Source organism: Orcinus orca, chromosome 1, assembly GCF_937001465.1.
Source record: "Orcinus orca chromosome 1, mOrcOrc1.1, whole genome shotgun sequence".
Classification (NCBI taxonomy): domain Eukaryota; kingdom Metazoa; phylum Chordata; class Mammalia; order Artiodactyla; family Delphinidae; genus Orcinus; species Orcinus orca.
The window spans coordinates 210,387,792-210,406,405 of record NC_064559.1 but is presented as its reverse complement, the minus strand read 5'-3'; the positions used below and the strand labels follow the sequence as shown (position 1 = coordinate 210,406,405).

Here is an 18,614-nt window from a genome sequence, read left to right as displayed (position 1 = left end):
AGGAATCCAAATCGGAAAAGAAGAAGTAAAGCCGTCACTGTCTGCAGATGACATGATCCTATACATAGAAAATCCTAAAGATGCTACCAGAAAACTACTAAAGCTAATCAATGAATTTGGTAAAGTAGCAGGATACAAAATTAGTGCACAGAAATCTCTGGCATTCCTATACACTAAGGATGAAAAATCTGAAAGTGAAATCAAGAAAACACTCCCATTTACCATTGCAACAAAAAGAATAAAATATCTAGGAATAAACCTACCTAAGGAGACAAAAGACCTGTACGCAGAAAATTATAAGACACTGATGAAAGAAATTAAAGATGATACAAATAGATGGAGAGATATACCGTGTTTTTGGATTGGAAGAATCAACATTGTGAAAATGACTCTACTACTCAAAGCAATCTACAGATTCAATGCAATCCCTATCAAACTACCACTGGCATTTTTCACAGAACTAGAACAAAAAAATTTCACAATCTGTATGGAAACACAAAAGACCCCGAATAGCCAAAGCTATCTTGAGAACGAAAAACGGAGCTGGAGGAATCAGGCTCCCTGACTTCAGATTATACTACAAAGCTACAGTAATCAAGACAGTATGGTACTGGCACAGAAACAGAAACACAGATCAATGGAACAGGATAGAAAGCCCAGAGATAAACCCACGCACATATGGTCCCCTTAACTTTGATAAAGGAGGCAGGAATGTACAGTGGAGAAAGGACAGCCTCTTCAATAAGGGAAAACTGGACAGGTACATGTAAAAGTATGAGATTAGATCACTCCCTAACACCATACACAAAAATAAGCTCAAAATGGATTAAAGACCTAAATGTAAGGCCAGAAACTATCAAACTCTTAGAGGAAAACATAGGCAGAACACTCTATGACATAAATCACAGAAAGATCCTTTTTGACCCACATCCTAGAGAAATGGAAATAAAAACAAAAATAAACAAATGGGACCTAATGAAACTTCAAAGCTTTTGCATAGCAAAGGAAACCATAAACAAGACCAAAAGAAAACCCTCAGAATGGGAGAAAATATTTGCAAATGAAGCAACTGACAAAGGATTAATCTCCAAAATTTTCAAGCAGCTCATGCAGCTCAATAACAAAAAAACAAACAACCCAATCCAAACGTGGGCGGAAGACCTAAATAGATATTTCTCCAAAGAAGATATACAGATTGCCAACAAACACATGAAAGAATGCTCAACATCATTAGAGAAATGCAAATCAAAACTACAATGAGATATCATCTCACACCGTTCAGAATGGCCATCATCAAAAAATGTATAAACAATAAATGCTGGAGAGGGTGTGGAGAAAAGGGAACACTCTTGCACTGCTGGTGGGAATGTGAATTGGTACAACCACTATGGAGAACAGTATGGAGGTTCCTTAAAAAACTAAAAATAGAGCTACCATATGACCCAGCAATCCCACTACTGGGCACATACCCTGAGAAAACCATAATTCAAAAAGAGTCATGTACCAAAATGTTCATTGCAGCTCTATTTACATAGCCCGGAGATGGAAGCAACCTAAGTGTCCATCATCGGATGAATGGATAAAGAAGATGTGGCACATATATACAATGGAATATTACTCAGCTATAAAAAGAAATGAAATTGAGTTATTTGTAGTGAGGTGGATGTACCTAGAGTCTGTCATACAGAGTGAAGTAAGTCAGAAAGAGCAAGACAAATACCGAATGCTAACACATATATATGGAATCTAAGGGAAAAAAATGTCATGAAGAACCTAGGGGTAAGACAGGAATAAAGACACAGACCTACTAGAGAATGGACTTGAGGATATGGGGAGAGGAAAGGGTAAGCTGTGACAAAGTGAGAGAGGGGCATGGACATATATACACTACCAAGCGTAAAACAGATAGCTAGTGGGAAGCATCCGCATAGCACAGGGAGATCAGCTCGGTGCTTTGTGACCACCTAGTGGGGTGGGATAGGGAGGGTGGGAGGGAGGGAGACGCAAGAGGGCAGAGATATGGGAACATATGTATATGTATAACTGATTCACTTTGTTATAAAGCAGAAACTAACACACCATTGTAAAGCAATTATACCCCAATAAAGATGTTAAAAAAAAAAAGAGCATGCAAATGATTCAGTGGAGGATTCCTTTTATTTACCCCTAAACTAATTTAAAAAACAACAAAGAATAAAGATACCCATTTGGAGAGTCCCACGAAAAGCAAACCAAGCATGCTGTGCATCTACGTAAGGAAATAAACGGTCACAGGATTTTGACCGAGAGCATGACGGTGAAAGACAGTGAACCTTGCCAACCTGGACTTCAGCCTGCATCTCCTTTAGTGTTGCCGACTGCCCTTGTAAAGCTTTAATTTCTTCTTTCTTGCGTTTTTCTGCTTCTTCTGTAGCTGCTCTTTTCTGTGCCTGGTATGAAATGATTTTCCATTAGAATTGATTTTTAGGGTAGCGCTGGAAATTGAGTGATAAGTTATAGCATATAAATTATGTTTCTTATGTATTATAATCGTCACTAAGACTAGTACTATAGCTAGAATTAAAAGAAAATCCACCAGATTCATCTAATAAATGTTTACTGGTTGTTTTTTTTTTCTGGAATTAAAAAATTTTTTTAAAATTTTATATCGGGGTATAGTTCATTAACAGTGTTGTGTTAAATGTTTCCTGTTGATAAACACTGCAGGTGTCCTCCCGGCCATCATCATCCCTACACAGACAAGGTGGAAGAGCCAGGATGCGGGCTCAGGCACCAGTGTCCTCTGTGTGCTGTGTTTCCTGTCCCCATAGCCCCGTGAACGATGTGTCAGTTTACTCACGTACCAAGTCACTTCTTAAACCCGGGACCAGGTCATAACTTCACGGAAGTTAACTTACCCTAATTTCAGCATCTGTAGGTCTGCCGTCTATTGTAGCAAATCCCTCAAAAAGTGTCTTATAGAGGACGCTCCTGCGGGTGGCACTCTCCTCGGGAGGGAGGCATTCGAGGACCAGAGCCCGGTGCTGCGCGTATAGGTCCAGGATCATCCCCACCGCCGAATCCCGCACCTTGTGCTCCCTGTGCTCCAGGGCCCGCACTGCGAACTAAGAATAGGGTCGGGACGTGCTCTTGTTACTGGGTCTCAAAATAGCCACGTTTATTTCTTCTGGCATAAAAGAAACATAGGGACATCGTAGACATTTGAAAAACATGGATGACAATGCCCATAGAATTCCAGCTATTAAGATACAGAGTTTTCCTCACTTCCTTTACTTTACATGTGCAGCTGAACCTATGTTGTATGTACAATTATTAGTGTTTTCCTTTTTCCTACTTCAGGTATTAAATAGCATTTTTAAAGTTACATCCCCCCAGAAACTTCATATTAAGTATTAGAAAATATTTCAATCATAAAGAAGAAATATAATAAACTTCACGCATCCACCATCTAGATTAACCAACGTCTATCATTTTTGCCAGGTTTGCTTCAACTCTTTCTAAGAAACAGAACCCTAGGACTACGGTGCAAGTCCCCTTGAAGTCTCCCTGGCCCCCTGTCCACCCCCCTCCGTCAGAGGCATCAGTGTCCTGAAGCTGGAGGGCACGCGCCCCCCAGACGTCTTCATTTGCTGCACAGTGTACGTGCCGTGTGCGTGTGTGTGTGTACACGCAGGATTTTTGTTTGACATTATAAATGATTCACTGTGCTTATCATTCTGACACTTTACTTCTTATTCCATGTTCCTTTTTCAAGATCTGTGCATGACCTTGAAGTAGGCGAACGACCCACCCCATCCATTTTAAGCTCTTTAGTGTCATCCGAACACATCACAATATCCGACGTTCCCGCGTATAGTAAACCCACGTCCCCTCCTGGTCCTTTGGGCGCTGGCCCCTCACTGGCTGGGCTTCCTCACTTCCTCTGTCTCCGCCTGCCACACACTCAGGTTTTACCCCAGACCTTGTCCTTCCCAACCCCTGCACCAGCTCGAGAAGTTCTGACCGTGAGGCACCCCCGGGATGATCACCTCCTGCCTCTCCAGCTCACCTGTCTGCACTCCCTCCCGTCTGCCACCTCCCGCAAGTCTTTCCCACCCTGCGTGTCCATCACCAAGTCACCCCCGGCACCCCTGCAGGCCCTCAAATCTGGGGCCGCTCCTCCTCTGTGTTCTCAGGTGAAGCAGAAGGTGCTGTGGGCTCAGGAATTGTGCCAGCTGGTTTCATGCTGGACTTTGGGCCATGGCGATCCTGGGGCCCTTGGCATCACGCAGTAACCTGACCCGTGACGTTTCCTGGTTGGTTTCCCTGCTCAGAGGTCAAGGGCAGCATCTCATACTCCCTGCTCGCCTCTCAAACCTCCCCATCCACTCTCGGCTTTGAGCCGACGCCCTCCTGTTGAGAGGCTGGCTGGCCGCTGCCTGGCTCTGAGCCGAGCCGTCCGAGCGAGCACTGCGGCCCCGTTCCGTCGGCTGCCTGGGGGCTTTGTTCCTTCAGTTAGAGCCTCACCCCCACTTCCAACTTTCACTCATTTCTCCTCCTTCTTAAACTCTCTGTCTCGATCAAGCCCACCGCATGTAGACGGACCAGCACAGTGTGACGTGCTCACCAACCCGGTTTCCCCACTTCCTTGGGGCACAGTTGTACACGCCTCCCGGGCCCTGCAGTGAGGATGGGGCCACCTCAGTGGATGGACATGTCTGAGAGTGGCTCGGCCTGTGGACACCTGCACTCACAACCTCTAGTCACCCTCCTCCATTCAGTGACCTTGGAGGTCATGTGTGAAGCCGCGGCATCACACTGGGAGGAGACGGAGCCCCCGAGTGCCCACAGATGGCACCGGCCACAAGGGACAGCAGTGAGCCTCTGCTGTGTCACTGCCCTGAAGAGTGCGCATCTGTGATGGCAGCACAGCTTACTGGACCAAAGCTCACGCTGGGATCCTGATGTGGGTGTGGCCCTAACAAGGATGTAAGCATGTGGGGCCGGCTTATGGTCTGTGCTGGGGAACAAGGAAACTGACGTGGAAGCAGGACAGACAGTGGCCACGTGACGCAGGGCAGGACAGGGGACACTGACCCATACTCAGGAGGCAGTCCAGGGGCTACAAGTGAACGGACACAATCAGTGTTCACTTCTGGGGCTCATGGGGTTGTCCAAAGCATAAAACATGCACCTCCTTCCACAGCCCTGCCACCTGCTACGATGCGGCATCATTGCTTGCAGAGCTTGCTTCCCTGGGGACACGGCTCTGCACGGCTCACGCCCCGACGCCACGGCGCAACCGGCAGCGTGACTCCAGCGCCCTCATGTGTCAGAGGAAGCGGCGACGTTCCGAAATCGCCCCCCACCTCCGCACGCAGCCAACACCGGCCAGATGCTTGCCATGCTCCGGCCACCAGCTCGGAGCCCAGGCTGCAGCGGCCACCCTGGGGTGCTTACCCGCATCACGCTGTCCACGGTGAAGCCCATGCCCTCCGTGCCCAGGTCCCGCAGCAGCCGGGCCAGCAGCGCCATCTGGCTCATGGCCAGGTGAGCCGAGGAGTTGGCTTTTAATGGCTGGACCAGGTAAGATGGGATAAGCTGGAGAGACTTCACCTCCTTAAACAAGGCCATTTCCTATAAAAACCAACATCATTTGTTAAGTTTTACTGGAAAATGCTAAGGGTAACTTAGTGCCATCCGCAAAGTAAACACTGAAGGAAAAAACAGGGAACAAAAAATGACAGTGACAAACGGCAGTAAAGTCACTCATCTATAAGCTCATGTTTCTATTTAAGATGTAATAACAATTAAAAACAAAAACCAAAAGCATCAGAAATAAAAACCACGACCACTTGGAGATTAATGAAAGCTTTACAGCAAATGTGATCAGTAACTTAAGGTTTCTCTTCTCAGGATTTCACAACCTCAAGAAAAAGGTTTTCTAATTTCTAAAATTCTGAAAGAAATTAGTCCTGCTGCGAGAACCACCATTTCGGTATTTATTAAACGTCAGCCGAGCATGTAACCACGCACAATACTCCAGGTGAACAGACCCCTAATGGGTTTAGATGAAGGAGGGTAAGTACCTCCACACAGTCCAACGTCTCCAAGTGAGCAAGTCTTCCCATAACTAAGATTTCATCATTAATTAGCCAGATGCAGAAAAAGAAAAAAATGGTAAAATATTAAAGAAAAAGATCGAAGAAACGATAAAATATTGATAAAATATGAGACGTAATATAGGAAGACGTCTGTTTTTAGCAGGTCTGCAGGCCACACTACCCAAAACACCCTCTCATTTTGACAGTACAGTTAACTCTCTCTCCGGGCCCGTGAGTAGCTCTGAACCAAAGGAAAGAAGAAAGAGGAAGGACAGCCCCTCAGAGCAGCATGAACGGTGAACTCGCACGTGACACACAGATGCTGAGGACACGGGGATGCAGGGTCGGTTGCCCAGATGCTGGTGCAGAACGAGAACAGGTCCCAAGCAGAAGACACTCAGCACCACCACTGTCTCAGAGGTGAATGTGGCTGGAAAATAATTCGCTGCATATTCAATGCATCCTTTGAAAGATTTCCCCCAAATAGTATCACTTACTTGTTTTCTCTGAAAATTTAAGTTCATTAAACAAAACAAGATCAGTGGTTCTTCATGTTGGAGAAACTATGGCAACTTTGGGTTCCTTCCCTAGAAAGCCGTGCACCCTCACAGCACTGTGTGTGACATTCGAAGGAGCTCGCAGACTTTCTGAATCTTAATTTGAGATCTCCTAGACCAGATGGAGTCACTAATATAAAGAGAGCAAAGCATATTCTCACACTGCTCGTCTAAGCGTGTGCCCCAAACTCTCTTTTAAACTTGTTATTGGAGTATAGCTGATTTACAATGTTGCCTTATTTTCTGCTGTACAGGAAAGTGTATCAGTTATATATAAATACATATCCACTCATTTTTAGATTATTTTCCCATATATGTCATTACAGAGTACTGACAAGAGTTCCCTGTGCTGTACAGTAGGTCCTTATTAGTCATCTATTTTATATATAGTAGTGTGTGTATGTCAATCCCAATCTCCCAATTTATCCCTTCCCCCCGTGCTTTCCTGTTTTCTATGTCTGTGACCCTCTGTTTTGTAAATAAGTTCATTTGTACCCTCTTAAAAAAAATTCCACATATAAGCAATATCATATGATATTTGTCTTTCTGTGTCTGACTTACTTCACTTAGTATGATAATTTCTAGGCCCATCCATGTTGCTGCAAATGGCATTATTTTGTTCTTTTTTATGGCTGAGTAATACTCCATTGTATATATGTACCGCATCTTCTTTATCCATTCCTCTGTTGATGGACATTTAGGTTGCTTCCATGTCCTGGCTATTGTAAATGGTGCTGCAATGAACATTGGGGTGCACGTATTGTTTTGAAATATGGTTTTTTCAGGGTATATGCCCAGTAGTGGGATTGCTGGGTCGTGTGGTAGTTCTATTTTTAGTTTTTTAAGGATCCTCCATACTGTTCTCCATAGTGGCTGTACCAATTTACATTCCCACCAACAGTGCAAGAGGGTTCCCTTTTCTCCACACCCTCTCCAGCATTTATCATTTGTAGACTTTTTAATGACAGCCATTCTGACTGGTGTAGGGTGATACCTCATTGTAGTTTCGATTTGCATTTCTCTAATAATTAGCTATGTTGAGCAACTTTTCATGTGCTGTTTGGCCACTTGTATGTCTTCTTTGGAGAAATGTCTGTTTAGATCTCTTGCCCATTGTTTGATTGGGTTTTTTTTTAATATGTATATTGAGCTGCATGAGCTGTTTGTATATTTTGGAGATTAATCCCTTGTCCGTTGCTTTGTTTGCAAATATGTACTCCCATTCTGTGGGTTGTCTTTTCGTTTTGCTTATGGTTTCCTTTGCTGTGCAAAAGCTTTTAAGTTTAATTAGGTCCCATTTGTTTATTTTTGTTTTTATTTTCATTACTCTAGGAGGTGGATTGAAAAAGATCTTGCTGTGATTTATGTCAAAGAGTGTTCTGCCTATGTTTTCCTCTGAGTTTTATAGCGTTTGGCCTTACATTTAGGTCTTTAATCCATCTTAAGTTTGTTTTTGTGTATGGCATTAGGGAGTGTTGCAATTTCATTCTTTTACATGCAGCTGTTCAGTTTCCCCAGCACCACTTACTGAAGAGACTGTCTTTTCCCCATTGTATAGTCCTGCCTTCTTTGTCATAGATTAGATGACCACAGGTGAGTGGGTTTATCTCTGGACTTTCTATCCTGTCCCATTGATCTGTATTTCTGTTTTTGTGCCAGTACCATACTGTTTTGATGACTGTAGCTTTGTAGTATAGCCTGAAGTCAGGCAGTCTGATTCCTCCAGCTCCATTTTCCTTTCTCAAGATTGCTTTGGCTATTCAGGGTCTTTTGTGTTTCCATCCAAACTAAAAATTTTTGTTCTAATTCTGTGAAAAATGCCATTGGTAATTTGATAGGGATAGCACTGAATCTGTAGATTGCTTTGGGTAGTATAGTCATTTTGACAAAATTGATTCTTCCAATCCAAGAACATGGTATATCTACCTGTTTGTGTCTTCTTTGATTTCTTTCATCAGTGTCTTAGAGTTTTCTGCATATAGGTCTTTTGTCTACTGAGGTAGGTTTTATTCCTAGGTATTTTATTCTTTTTGTTGCAAAGGTAAATTGAATTGTTTCCTGAATTGCTCTTTCTGATCTTTCATTCTTCGTGTACAGGAATGCAAGAGATTTTTGTGGATTAATTTTGTATCCTGCAACTTTAATTTTGTATCCTGCCATTTTCATCAATTTCATTGATGAGCTCTAATAGTTTTCTGGTAGCATCTTTAGGATTTTCTAGGTATGGTATCATGTCATCTGCAAACAGTGAGAGTTTTACTTCTTTTTTTCCAATTTGGATTCTTTTTATTTCTTTTTCTTCTCTGAATGCCATGGCTAGGACTTCCAAAATTGTGTTGAATAAAACTGGTGAGAGAGGACACCCTTGTCTTGTTCCTGATCTTAGAGGAAATGCTTTCAGTTTTTCACCATTGAGAATGATGTTTGCTATGGGTTCGTCGTATACGACCTTTATTATGTTGAGGTAGGTTCCCTCTATGCCCACTTTCTGGAGAGTTTTTATCATAAATAGGTGTTGAATTTTGTCAAAAGCTTTCTCTGCATCTACTGGGATGGTCATATGGTTTTTATTCTTCAGACTGTTAATATGGTGTATCACATTGATTGACTTGCATATGTTGAAGAAACCTTGCACCCCTAGGATAAATCCCACTTGATCATGGTGTATGATCCTCTTAATGTGTTGTTGGATTTGGTTTGCTAGCATTTTGTTGAGGATTACATCTATGTTCATCAGTGATATTGGCCTGTAATTTTCTTTTCTTTTTTGTAGTATCTTTGTCTGGTTTTGGTATCAGGGTGACGGTGGCCTCATACAATGAGCCTGGGAGTGTTCCTTCTGCAATTCTTTGGAAGAGTTTCAGCAGGATAGGTGTTAACTCTTCTCTAAATGTTTGATAGTATTAGCTGATGAAGCCATCTCATCCTGGACTTTTGTTTTTGTTCATGCTGTACAGCATGTGGGATCTTAAGTTCCCTAACCAGGGATGGAACCCGTACCCCCTGCAGTGGAAGCACAGACTCCTAACCACTGGACCACCAGGGAATTCCCTGTTAGAAGTTTTAAAATCAGTTTCAATTTCAGTACTTGTGACTGGTCTGCTCATATTTTCTATTTCTTTCTGGTTCAGTCTTGGAAGGTTGTGCATGTCTAAGAATTTGTCCATTTCTTCTAGGTTGTCCATTTTATCGGCATATAGTAGCTTGTAGTAGTCTTTTATGATCCTTTGTACTTCTATGGTGTCTGTTGTAACTTCTCCTTTTTTATTTCTAATTTTATTGATTTGAGTCCTCTCCCTTTTTTTCTTGGAGTCTGGCTAAAGGTTTATCAATTTTGTTTATCTTCTCAAAGAACCAGCTTTTAGTTTCATTGATCTTTGCTATCTTTTTCTTTGTCTCTATTTCATTTATTTCTGCTCTGACCTTTATGACTTCTTTCCTTCTACTAACTTTGGGTTTTGACCTTCTTTCTCTAGTTGCTTCAGGTGTAAGGTTAGATTGTTTCTTTGATATTTTTCCTGTTTCCTGAGATAAGACTGTATTGCTGTAAACTTCCCTCTTAGAACTGCTTTTGCTGTGTCCCACAGGTTTTGGATTGTTGTGTTTTCGTTGTCATTTGTCTCTAGATATTTTTTGATTTCCCCAGGGATCTCTTGGTTATTCAGTAGTGTATTGTTTAGCCTCCATGTGTTTGTATTTTTTACAGTTTCTTTCCTGTAACTGATATCTAGTCTCACAGCATTGTGGTCGGAAAAGATACTTGATACAATTTCAATTTTCTTAAATTTACCAAGGCTTGATTTGTGACCCAAAATATGGTCTATCCTGGAGAATGTTCCATGAGCACTTGAGAAGAAAGTGTATTCTGTTGTTTTTGGATGGAATGTCCTATAAATATCAATTAAGTCCACCTTGTTTAATGTGCCATTTAAAGCTTGTGTTTCCTTATTTATTTTCATTTTGGATGATCTGTCCATTGGTGAAAGTGGGGTGTTAAAGTCCACTACTATTGTGTTACTGTCGCTTTCCCCTTTTATGGCTGTTAGCGTTTGCCTTATGTATTGAGGTGCTCCTATGTTGGGTGCATAAATATTTACAACTGTTATATCTTCTTCATGGATCGATCCCTTGATCATTATGTAGTGTCCTTCCTTGTCTCTTGTAACAGTCTTTATTTTAAAGTCTATTTTGTCTGATATGAGTATTGCTACTCCAGCTTTCTTTTGATTTCCATTTGCATGGAATATCTTTTTATGTCCTCTCACTTTCAGTCTGTATGTGTCCCTAGGTCTGAAGTGGGTCTCTTGTAGACAGTGTATATATGGGTTCTGTTTTTGTATCCATGCAGCCAGTCTGTGTCTTTTGGTTGGAGCATTTAATCCATTTATATTTAAGGCAATTATCAATATGTATGTTCCTATTGCCATCTTCTTAATTGTTTTGGGTTTGTTTTTGTAGATCTTTTTTCTTCCCTTCTGCTTTTATTCTCTTCTTTTGTGGTTTGATGACCATCTTTAGTGTTGTATTTAGGTTGCTTTTTCTTTTTTGTGTGTGTATCTATTGTAGCTTTTTGGTTTGCATTTCCCATGAGGTTTTAAAAAATTATTTATTTATTTATTTATTTATTTATTTATTTATTGGCTGTGTTGGGTCTTCGTTTCTGTGCGAGGGCTTTCTCTAGTTGTGGCGAGCGGGGGCCACTCTTCATTGTGGTGCACGGGCCTCTGTCGTGGCCTCTCTTGTTGCGGAGCACAAGCTCCAGATGCGCAGGCTCAGTAGTTGTGGCTCACGGTCCTAGTTGCTCCACGGCATGTGGGATCTTCCCAGACCAGGGCTCGAACCCATGTCCCCTGCATTGGCAGGCAGATTCTCAACCACTGCGCCACCAGGGAAGCCCTCCCATGAGGTTTTATATAGCAGTCTATATATAAACAAGGTTGTTTTAAGTTGCTGGTCTCTTACTTTCCAATGCAATTCCCACTTCCTGCATTTGTGCTCTCCTCTTCTCACGATTGCTGGGTTTGATATCATATTTGTGTGTGGATGATTTGCTCCTTTTAGTGTATGTTTGCCTTTACTAGCAAGCTTTCCCATTTCTTAGTTTCCTTGTTTGTAGAAACAAGAATATTTCTACCACCCTACCCCCCCACCCCCAACCTAGAGAAGCTCCTTTAGCATTTGTTGTAAAGCTCGTTTGGTGGTGCTGAATTCTCTTAGCGTTTGCTTGTCTGAAAAGCTTTTGATTTCTCCGTCAAATCTGAATGACAGCCTTGCTGGGTAAAGTATTCTTGGTTGTACGTTTTTCCCTTTCATCACTTTAAATATATCCTGCTTTTTCCTTTTGGCCTGTGGAGTTTTTGCTGAAAAATCAGCTGATAACCTTCTGGGGATTCCTTTGTATGTTATTTGTTGCTTTTCCCTTGTTGCTTTTAATATTTTTTCTTTGTATTTAATTTTTGTTAAAAAATTAAATGTGTCTTGGCATGTTTCTCTTGGGTTTATCCTGTATGGGACTCTCTGTGCTTCCTGGACTTGGGTGACTATTTCCTTTCCCATGTTAGGGAAGGTTTCAACTATAATCTCTTCAAATCTTTTCTCAGTCCCCTCTTTTTCTTCTGGGACCCCTATAATTTGAATGTTGGTGTGTTCAGTGTTGTCCCAGAGATCTCTGAGAGTGTCCTCAATTCTTTTCATTCTTTTTCCTTTATTCTGCTCCTTGGCAGTTATTTCCACCATTTTATCTTCCAGCTCACTTATCTGTTCTTCTGCCTCAGTTATTCTGCTATGGATTCCTTCTAGTGTATTTCCCATTCCAGTTATTGTGTTGTTCATCACTGTTTGTTCTTTAGTTCTTCTAGGTCCTTGTTAAACATTTCTTGTATCTTCTCCATCCGTGCCTCCATTCTTTTTCTGAGATGTTGGATCATCTTTCTTACCATCACTCTGAATTCTTTTTCAGGTAGACTGCCTATTTCCTCTTCATTTAGTTGTTCTTGTAGGTTTTAACCTTGCTCCTTTGTCTGCAGCACATTTCTCTGTCTTCTCTTCTTTCTAATTTACTGTATATGTGGTCTCCTTTCGCAGGCTACAGGGTGGTAGTTCCTCTTGCTCCTGGTGTCTGCCCCCTGGTGGGTGGAGCTGGGTCTTGTCCCTCTGGTGAGCAGGGTTGTGTCAAGGGGTGTGTTTTGGGGTGTCTCTGAGCTTAGTAAGACTTTAGGCAGCCTGTCTGCTAATGGGTAGGGCTGTGTTCATTTCTTGCTGGTTGTTTGGCCTGAGGTGTTCCAGCACTGGAGCCTGCAGGCTGTTGGGTGAAGCTGGGTCTCAGTGCCAAGACAGGGACCTCCAGGAGACCTCACGATGATTAATATTCCCTGGGGCTGGGAACTCCCTGGCGGTCCAGTGGCCAGGACTTGGCACTCCCACCACGGTGGCTCAGGTGCGATCCCTGGTTGGGGAACCAAGATCCCGCAAGCCGCACAGTGTGGTGTGCCCCAAACTCTTACACACTCACTTCTATCTTAGCTTCCCCCAGCGCCCAGGCTAGAGGAGGCGTGTTTGCTGAAAGAATAAAAATATTTAGATCAAGACCATTATACATCTTTTTTTTTACCCCATTTTTCTATTCTGATTTAATTCTCCATATATTTTTATTTATTTAAAAAATAGTGTACGTTGAATAAAAAAAACACTAGAAAAAGCAAACTGTACATTTTAATCATGTTTAAGGCAACATTTACCTGGTTTAGAACATGAGGAAAATATGATGGTGAATCACTAAGGATAATCTATGATGCTCTTGGGTAGACAAGATCTTGTAAGGTATTAAGAAAGTCAAGTATCTGTAGTTATATGTTTATTATTTATGGTTTCAAATTCTGTGGTGAAATTCATACCTGAATAAAATTGGAAGCTATAACACGCAGGCGAGCAGAAGAATCTCCAGTTCTCGTGAGCAGAACAGGAATGGTCCTTTCCACACAGTGAGTTGTTTCAAGCTTACCCAGTTTATGTTTAGGAATATATTGTGTGATTAACATTTTCAACAATTTCAAAGATGCCTGAAAGACCTAAGAAAAAAGTGATAAAAACAGATGAGCCACTCTCACTGAATTCCACCAAAAGAAAACATGAAATTTACTATTAGTTATAAACACAAACGTTACGCTGAAAACTACATGCTGTCTGAAGGACTGGAAATGGCCAACTGAAAACTGCTCTGTGAGCACAGTTCCCGGCACATGGAAGGCACAGGCTCTTATCTCCCGCGTGTCATAAACTCCCTGACATCTCTCCATGAGCCAAATATCTGACATTACTGCTGAACTGCATGAGCTCCTGTATGAATGCAGACGACAATGTAATTGTGGGATGTTCATTCTTAAGGTCCTTTCAGGGTCAGGAGAAGTCGGTGCTAACTCCCAAGCTCCTCAGGTGTCATGAAGAACAAAAACATAAAGGGGCATGTATCAGTCGTGGTGGCCAGGCCTCTGTGCACATGGACCAGAGGGCACGGCCCACAGGGACAGACCTCAGACTCCTTAGCGACCACATTCCTTCCTCGAGAGCTTCATTCCTAGTGACACCACATGCTAGGTGACAACGGTACTGGGGACCAGGCTGCCTCGGGCTACCCTGACCTCCTGGGGACATCCCGGCAGCTCTCTGGCAGACACGGGGCCCCTGAGGGGCGGGCGGGGACTCACTGGGGTCACGATGTCTCGGACGGCTCTCCTGATGATGAATACGGCCGCCCTCAGCGTGCTCTTCAGGTCTTCCTTTGGGGTTGCCGCTGGTGCATCCATCAGCTGTTTATACAGGGCGAGCAGCGCGTCCTCCCGGTGCGACCATGTTTTGGAATAGGCCCCGGCCACCTGGGAGGGCGGGACCCAGCCCCTCAGAGTGGGCACTTGGCCACATCCCCTCCCCAGCAGCCCCGGCAGCCTGCACCCTGCACCCCTGGCCTTGGTTTGTTTTAAACCAAGACACAGCTTTTCTAATAACAGGACCTCCACCCACTAGGTATGTGTATTTGGAGAAATACTCCTCCTAACGTGGAAAATTTAAGTTTATGTTAAAACATGGAACATATTAAAAGTTCCAGCACAAGAGTCTTTTGAGGCTGGTGACACGCTCATGTTTTGTTTGCTCTGCTGTCCTCTTCCCTGGAGCTGGCAGTGCTCTCAGGCGGGAGCTGGTGTTGGACCCCAGCCCTGTCAACACCACAAATCAGGCCCAGGCTGAAATGGATACTTGTCATGAAATCTCTAATTCTAGCTTACGCTTGTGCTGCTTCACATAAGGAGTAACTATCAAAAGACTTTTCCATTGAACAGTGAGGACAAAGGGCAGTTGCAGCATCGGGACCAGCAAGCCTGGGAGCCCTGTGGAGCCGCCCGCCCCTGCCCGTTGTTTGCAGGCTGTTTATACGAGCTTCTGTTCTTACCAAGGCCTCTCCCAGCACGTCCACGGCGGAGCTGGCTTCGCGCAAGGCCTTCTCTGTTAGAGGCTCAGGCTCGCCCACGGTGCCCGCTCTGGGAGGCTCGCTGCTGTCCGTGTCCCTCGTCTCTGGCTCCGTGGCCACTGCCCCAGGCTGCTTGCGGGTCGCGGGAAGGGGCCGCTCATCGTAGGGCAGGGACTCGAGCTGCGGGAGGACAGGGCGGCTGCCGGGCTCGCTGCAGGATCCTCCCCGCATACTGACCCCCCGTCTCCACCCATGGGCTGGCTGCTTGGGACGTACCTGGTCAGAATGATGGTATTTTGCTAAATATCAGTCTCGTCAAGTTAGAGTAATTTATACCACAGGGTGTAATTGAAAAAAATTAGATCAGGGGTTTTATTCTCTTCTAAACTTACTACAGACCTAATAAACAAGCAATGTAGATTCTGCCGCGATTACTATTTACAACTAGTGATTTCAGTTCAGCTGACAGTAGGTCACTACAGTAAAAGTCATTACAGTTTTTTTCTGGCAAGACCCTTGGCATTTTCTTAGTTTATTTCTGAGAAACAACTCTCAAGCCTCATTTTAAACGCATCCAGTGCCCAGCAGCCTTGAAGTGCCACAGGCAGCCAAAGCTCCAGACCCTTATCCACCTCTGTCTGCACCCTGCAGCAGACACTTCCCGGGCTCTGTTCTTGGCGACCCACGTAGAGCGATGGGAAGACAGACTCCCCGCCCTCGGCGGCCTCGTTCTCAGGGGGAGACAGATATACATTAAACAAGTACACACGTCACAGGCTTCCAGGTAACTGAGGGCAGAAAGAGCGATTCCAGAGTCACTTTCTGAGGAAGGCGTCACGGTGACACTGGACAGACAAGGAGGACCGTTTATTCGTACTTAATACTTGCTGAGGTCTTAACTGGGTGTACAACACATGTGAGATTTAGCTTCTCATCTTTTAAAATGTGCTCACACTTGTAAAACAAAACACACTGAGGTACTAAAAAAGGAGAAATTAGAGTACTTTTAGATTGAAGTGTGAAACATAATGATTAATTTACAGACAAGGTATCACTGGAGGGAGAGGGAGGGTGGCAACGCTCACAGACACGCCCTGGGAGAGCCAGCGGCACGAGGGCGTGGGGGCCGTGTGGCAGCTGTGGGTCTCTGGCTGCCATCCTCCCCAGGGTCTACTGGCCACGTGGCCATGCCCGGCAGGGGCTCCAGGGAGGCCCCCACAGGCCAGTTGGCACCTTTGCCCCCTCTGGTCCTCGTCACTGCTCCTCAGGTGGCAGGTGACTGAGGCCGATCTAAGCAGGGTTAACCCGGGGACTCTGCTTAGAATGGGACGCACGCTCTCCCCCAGATGGCACAGCGTACAGACCTGAAGCTGAGGCCACGTGACGAGCCCGGCCTTCTGAGAGGGCGTCTCAGAACCACAGGAAACAGACTCGCAAGACAGAAATCAAACCAACCCTGGAACCCACATGACCTCTTAAAATTCCCAGTTATAAACGCCAATAACCCCCAGTTTGAACCAGGTTTTCTGTCCCCTGCCACACAGGAGGTTCTAACAGGTACGGTAACTGGATACGACTTGTACCGAGGCTCTACTAAGGTCAGGCCAGGGTAGGAACCTGACGAATATTGTCTCATTTAATCCTGGAAACCACCCTTTAAGAAGACGTCTGTACATCTTTGCAAAGAGAAAAACAGAGGCTCAGAGGATGAAGTGTGTCTCAGCCATTGGCCGATGTTCCGGCCGCAGCTTTTTTGCCCCTCTTCTTGACGCAGCACGGGTAAGGCTGTCACTGTTTTGTACCCTGATACATCCCTTGCCCCGGGAAAGCACCTGGCATGATGCAGGTCCCCACTACATACATGTGGAATAAACTGTCCACAGCGTGAACATGAGTTACCTACATGGGCCTTGGGAGGAAGACCTGCGGCGGGGGGTGACCAGTCCACCACGCAATGCTGAGGAGAAATGTCCAGGGGATGCGATGAAGGCTTCTCCTGAAGGAAAGGGTCTGCAAACTGGTTTTCTGTCCCCCTTTCTTCTGGCTGTGGCAGTGAGAGCGCAGGCTGCTGGTGGCGAGGGCTGTTGGAACGGACCAGGGGCTGGAGGGGCAAGTCCAGAGGCCTTCGTATCTGGGGAGAAACGGGCCATTCAATCCCCAGTGTCACTGCCCCACCAGACACACCCCTTTTTCCCCCAGGGGAGTGCTAGTTTGGGAAGGCAGAGGGGGAAACCCACACGGATGAGGTCCCATAGCCATGTCACTGCCCCCGACTGTCTCTGGATGGTTACTGTGTGGACCACTCAAGTGACACCTGTACCAAAACACCAGAGTGGCCATGAGCATCTGTGCACGGGGTGCTGTGGTGGGGAGGCCACAGGCGGGCAGGGAGCACCCGGCTGGACCCGAGAGGCCTGTGCTGGTCACTCCGTGTCTGCAAAGCAGGCTACTTCGTGTCACCTGAACGAGTGCAACGGACTCAGTGGTGGCCACGTGCTGGGCCAGGAGCAAGTGCTCCAGGCAGACGACTGCACCTGAGGCTCCCTGTTCTCACCCCTGTGGATGGGGTGGGGAAACTGAGGCACAAAGAGGCCAAGGAATGAGTCTGAGTCTTCAGAGTTGGACGGAGGACGGAGCCCAGGGTCTGGCAGCGAGTGCCAGAGGCGGCACTCCCTGCACTGCCCTCTGGGTGCCGGGCCTGCGTCCCAGCCTGGAACGTGGGCTCCGGACATGAGACCCGCCCCCACCCAGCCCGAGCTGTCAGGGTGGTGCTCTCTCGCCCCACTCCCGGGGGCTGTGTGGGCAGGGCTGCCAACAGGAGATGCAGTCGCCCACCGGGAAGCCTTCCCACCCGACCTGCCCTGTCTCCGCCTCTGCAAATCCTGCAAGAGTGCGTCAAGGCCAGGCCTACGACACGGGCCCACTGTCGCCGCTGTCGCCTGAGCCTGACAAAGTCTTCCGTTTTGTGGAACGCGCAACCACCCTCGTGGACCCCGCGACGGCTCTCCCGGTCCCTGGTCCCAGCTGCGGGCCCCGCCACCCACCAGCTCGGCGTCCACCAGCCCGTGCAGCTGCAGTCGCCCGTACACCTGGCTGCGGTAGCGTGCCATCTGCTGTTTCTTCTCCTTGGCCAGGTCGTAGTCCTCCTTCTCCACGGCACGGCGCTTCTCCACCTCGTACCTGCCCAGCCGCTCCCCGACCTGAAGCACACGGCGTTGGCTTTGGCTACGCATGTGGACCGACTCACGCGAGGTGCAAAGACGGTTTTAAAGTAACGCTTTGAGGACAGTGTGGGCGACCAACTCCGTGTCGGGGGGAGAGGGGAACGGCACGGGGGATGGAGGGAACGGGCCACCGCCACCTGCGAGCTCACGGGAGTTTAAACATCTTACATTTCCTGCGGCCGTGGCCCTGAGGAGGGCTCTGCAGGAGTGTGTGCTCTTGCTGTCCTTCATGTGCTGATGCCCCTGAACCCACGCTAACCCTGCAGCCTTCAGAGGCCTGCCGTTTGCT

General features: G+C 45.8%; 2 protein-coding genes across 9 annotated transcripts in view; one reads left to right on the top strand and one right to left on the bottom strand.

The window, feature by feature from the left end:
• The window catches only part of TP73 (tumor protein p73), a 680,368-nt gene that overhangs the window by 133,405 nt on the left and 528,349 nt on the right, over positions 1-18,614 (top strand). The window lies entirely within an intron of this gene.
• CEP104 (centrosomal protein 104) overlaps positions 1-18,614 on the bottom strand; it is a 58,274-nt gene that overhangs the window by 18,216 nt on the left and 21,444 nt on the right. For 6 of the 8 annotated variants that reach the window (XM_004272317.4, XM_033432756.2, XM_049706108.1 and 3 more), the window contains 8 exons: positions 18,146-18,301; positions 17,005-17,232; positions 15,084-15,281; positions 14,344-14,511; positions 13,534-13,707; positions 5,440-5,616; positions 2,898-3,104; positions 2,322-2,429 (listed from right to left, as the gene is read on the bottom strand). In XM_004272317.4, coding sequence (XP_004272365.1) covers positions 2,322-2,429; positions 2,898-3,104; positions 5,440-5,616; positions 13,534-13,707; positions 14,344-14,511; positions 15,084-15,281; positions 17,005-17,232; positions 18,146-18,301 — 1,416 coding nt within the window. The remainder of the gene's footprint in view (positions 1-2,321; positions 2,430-2,897; positions 3,105-5,439; positions 5,617-13,533; positions 13,708-14,343; positions 14,512-15,083; positions 15,282-17,004; positions 17,233-18,145; positions 18,302-18,614) is intronic. The other 2 variants (XM_033432757.2, XM_033432758.2) reach the window with 2 other exon arrangements.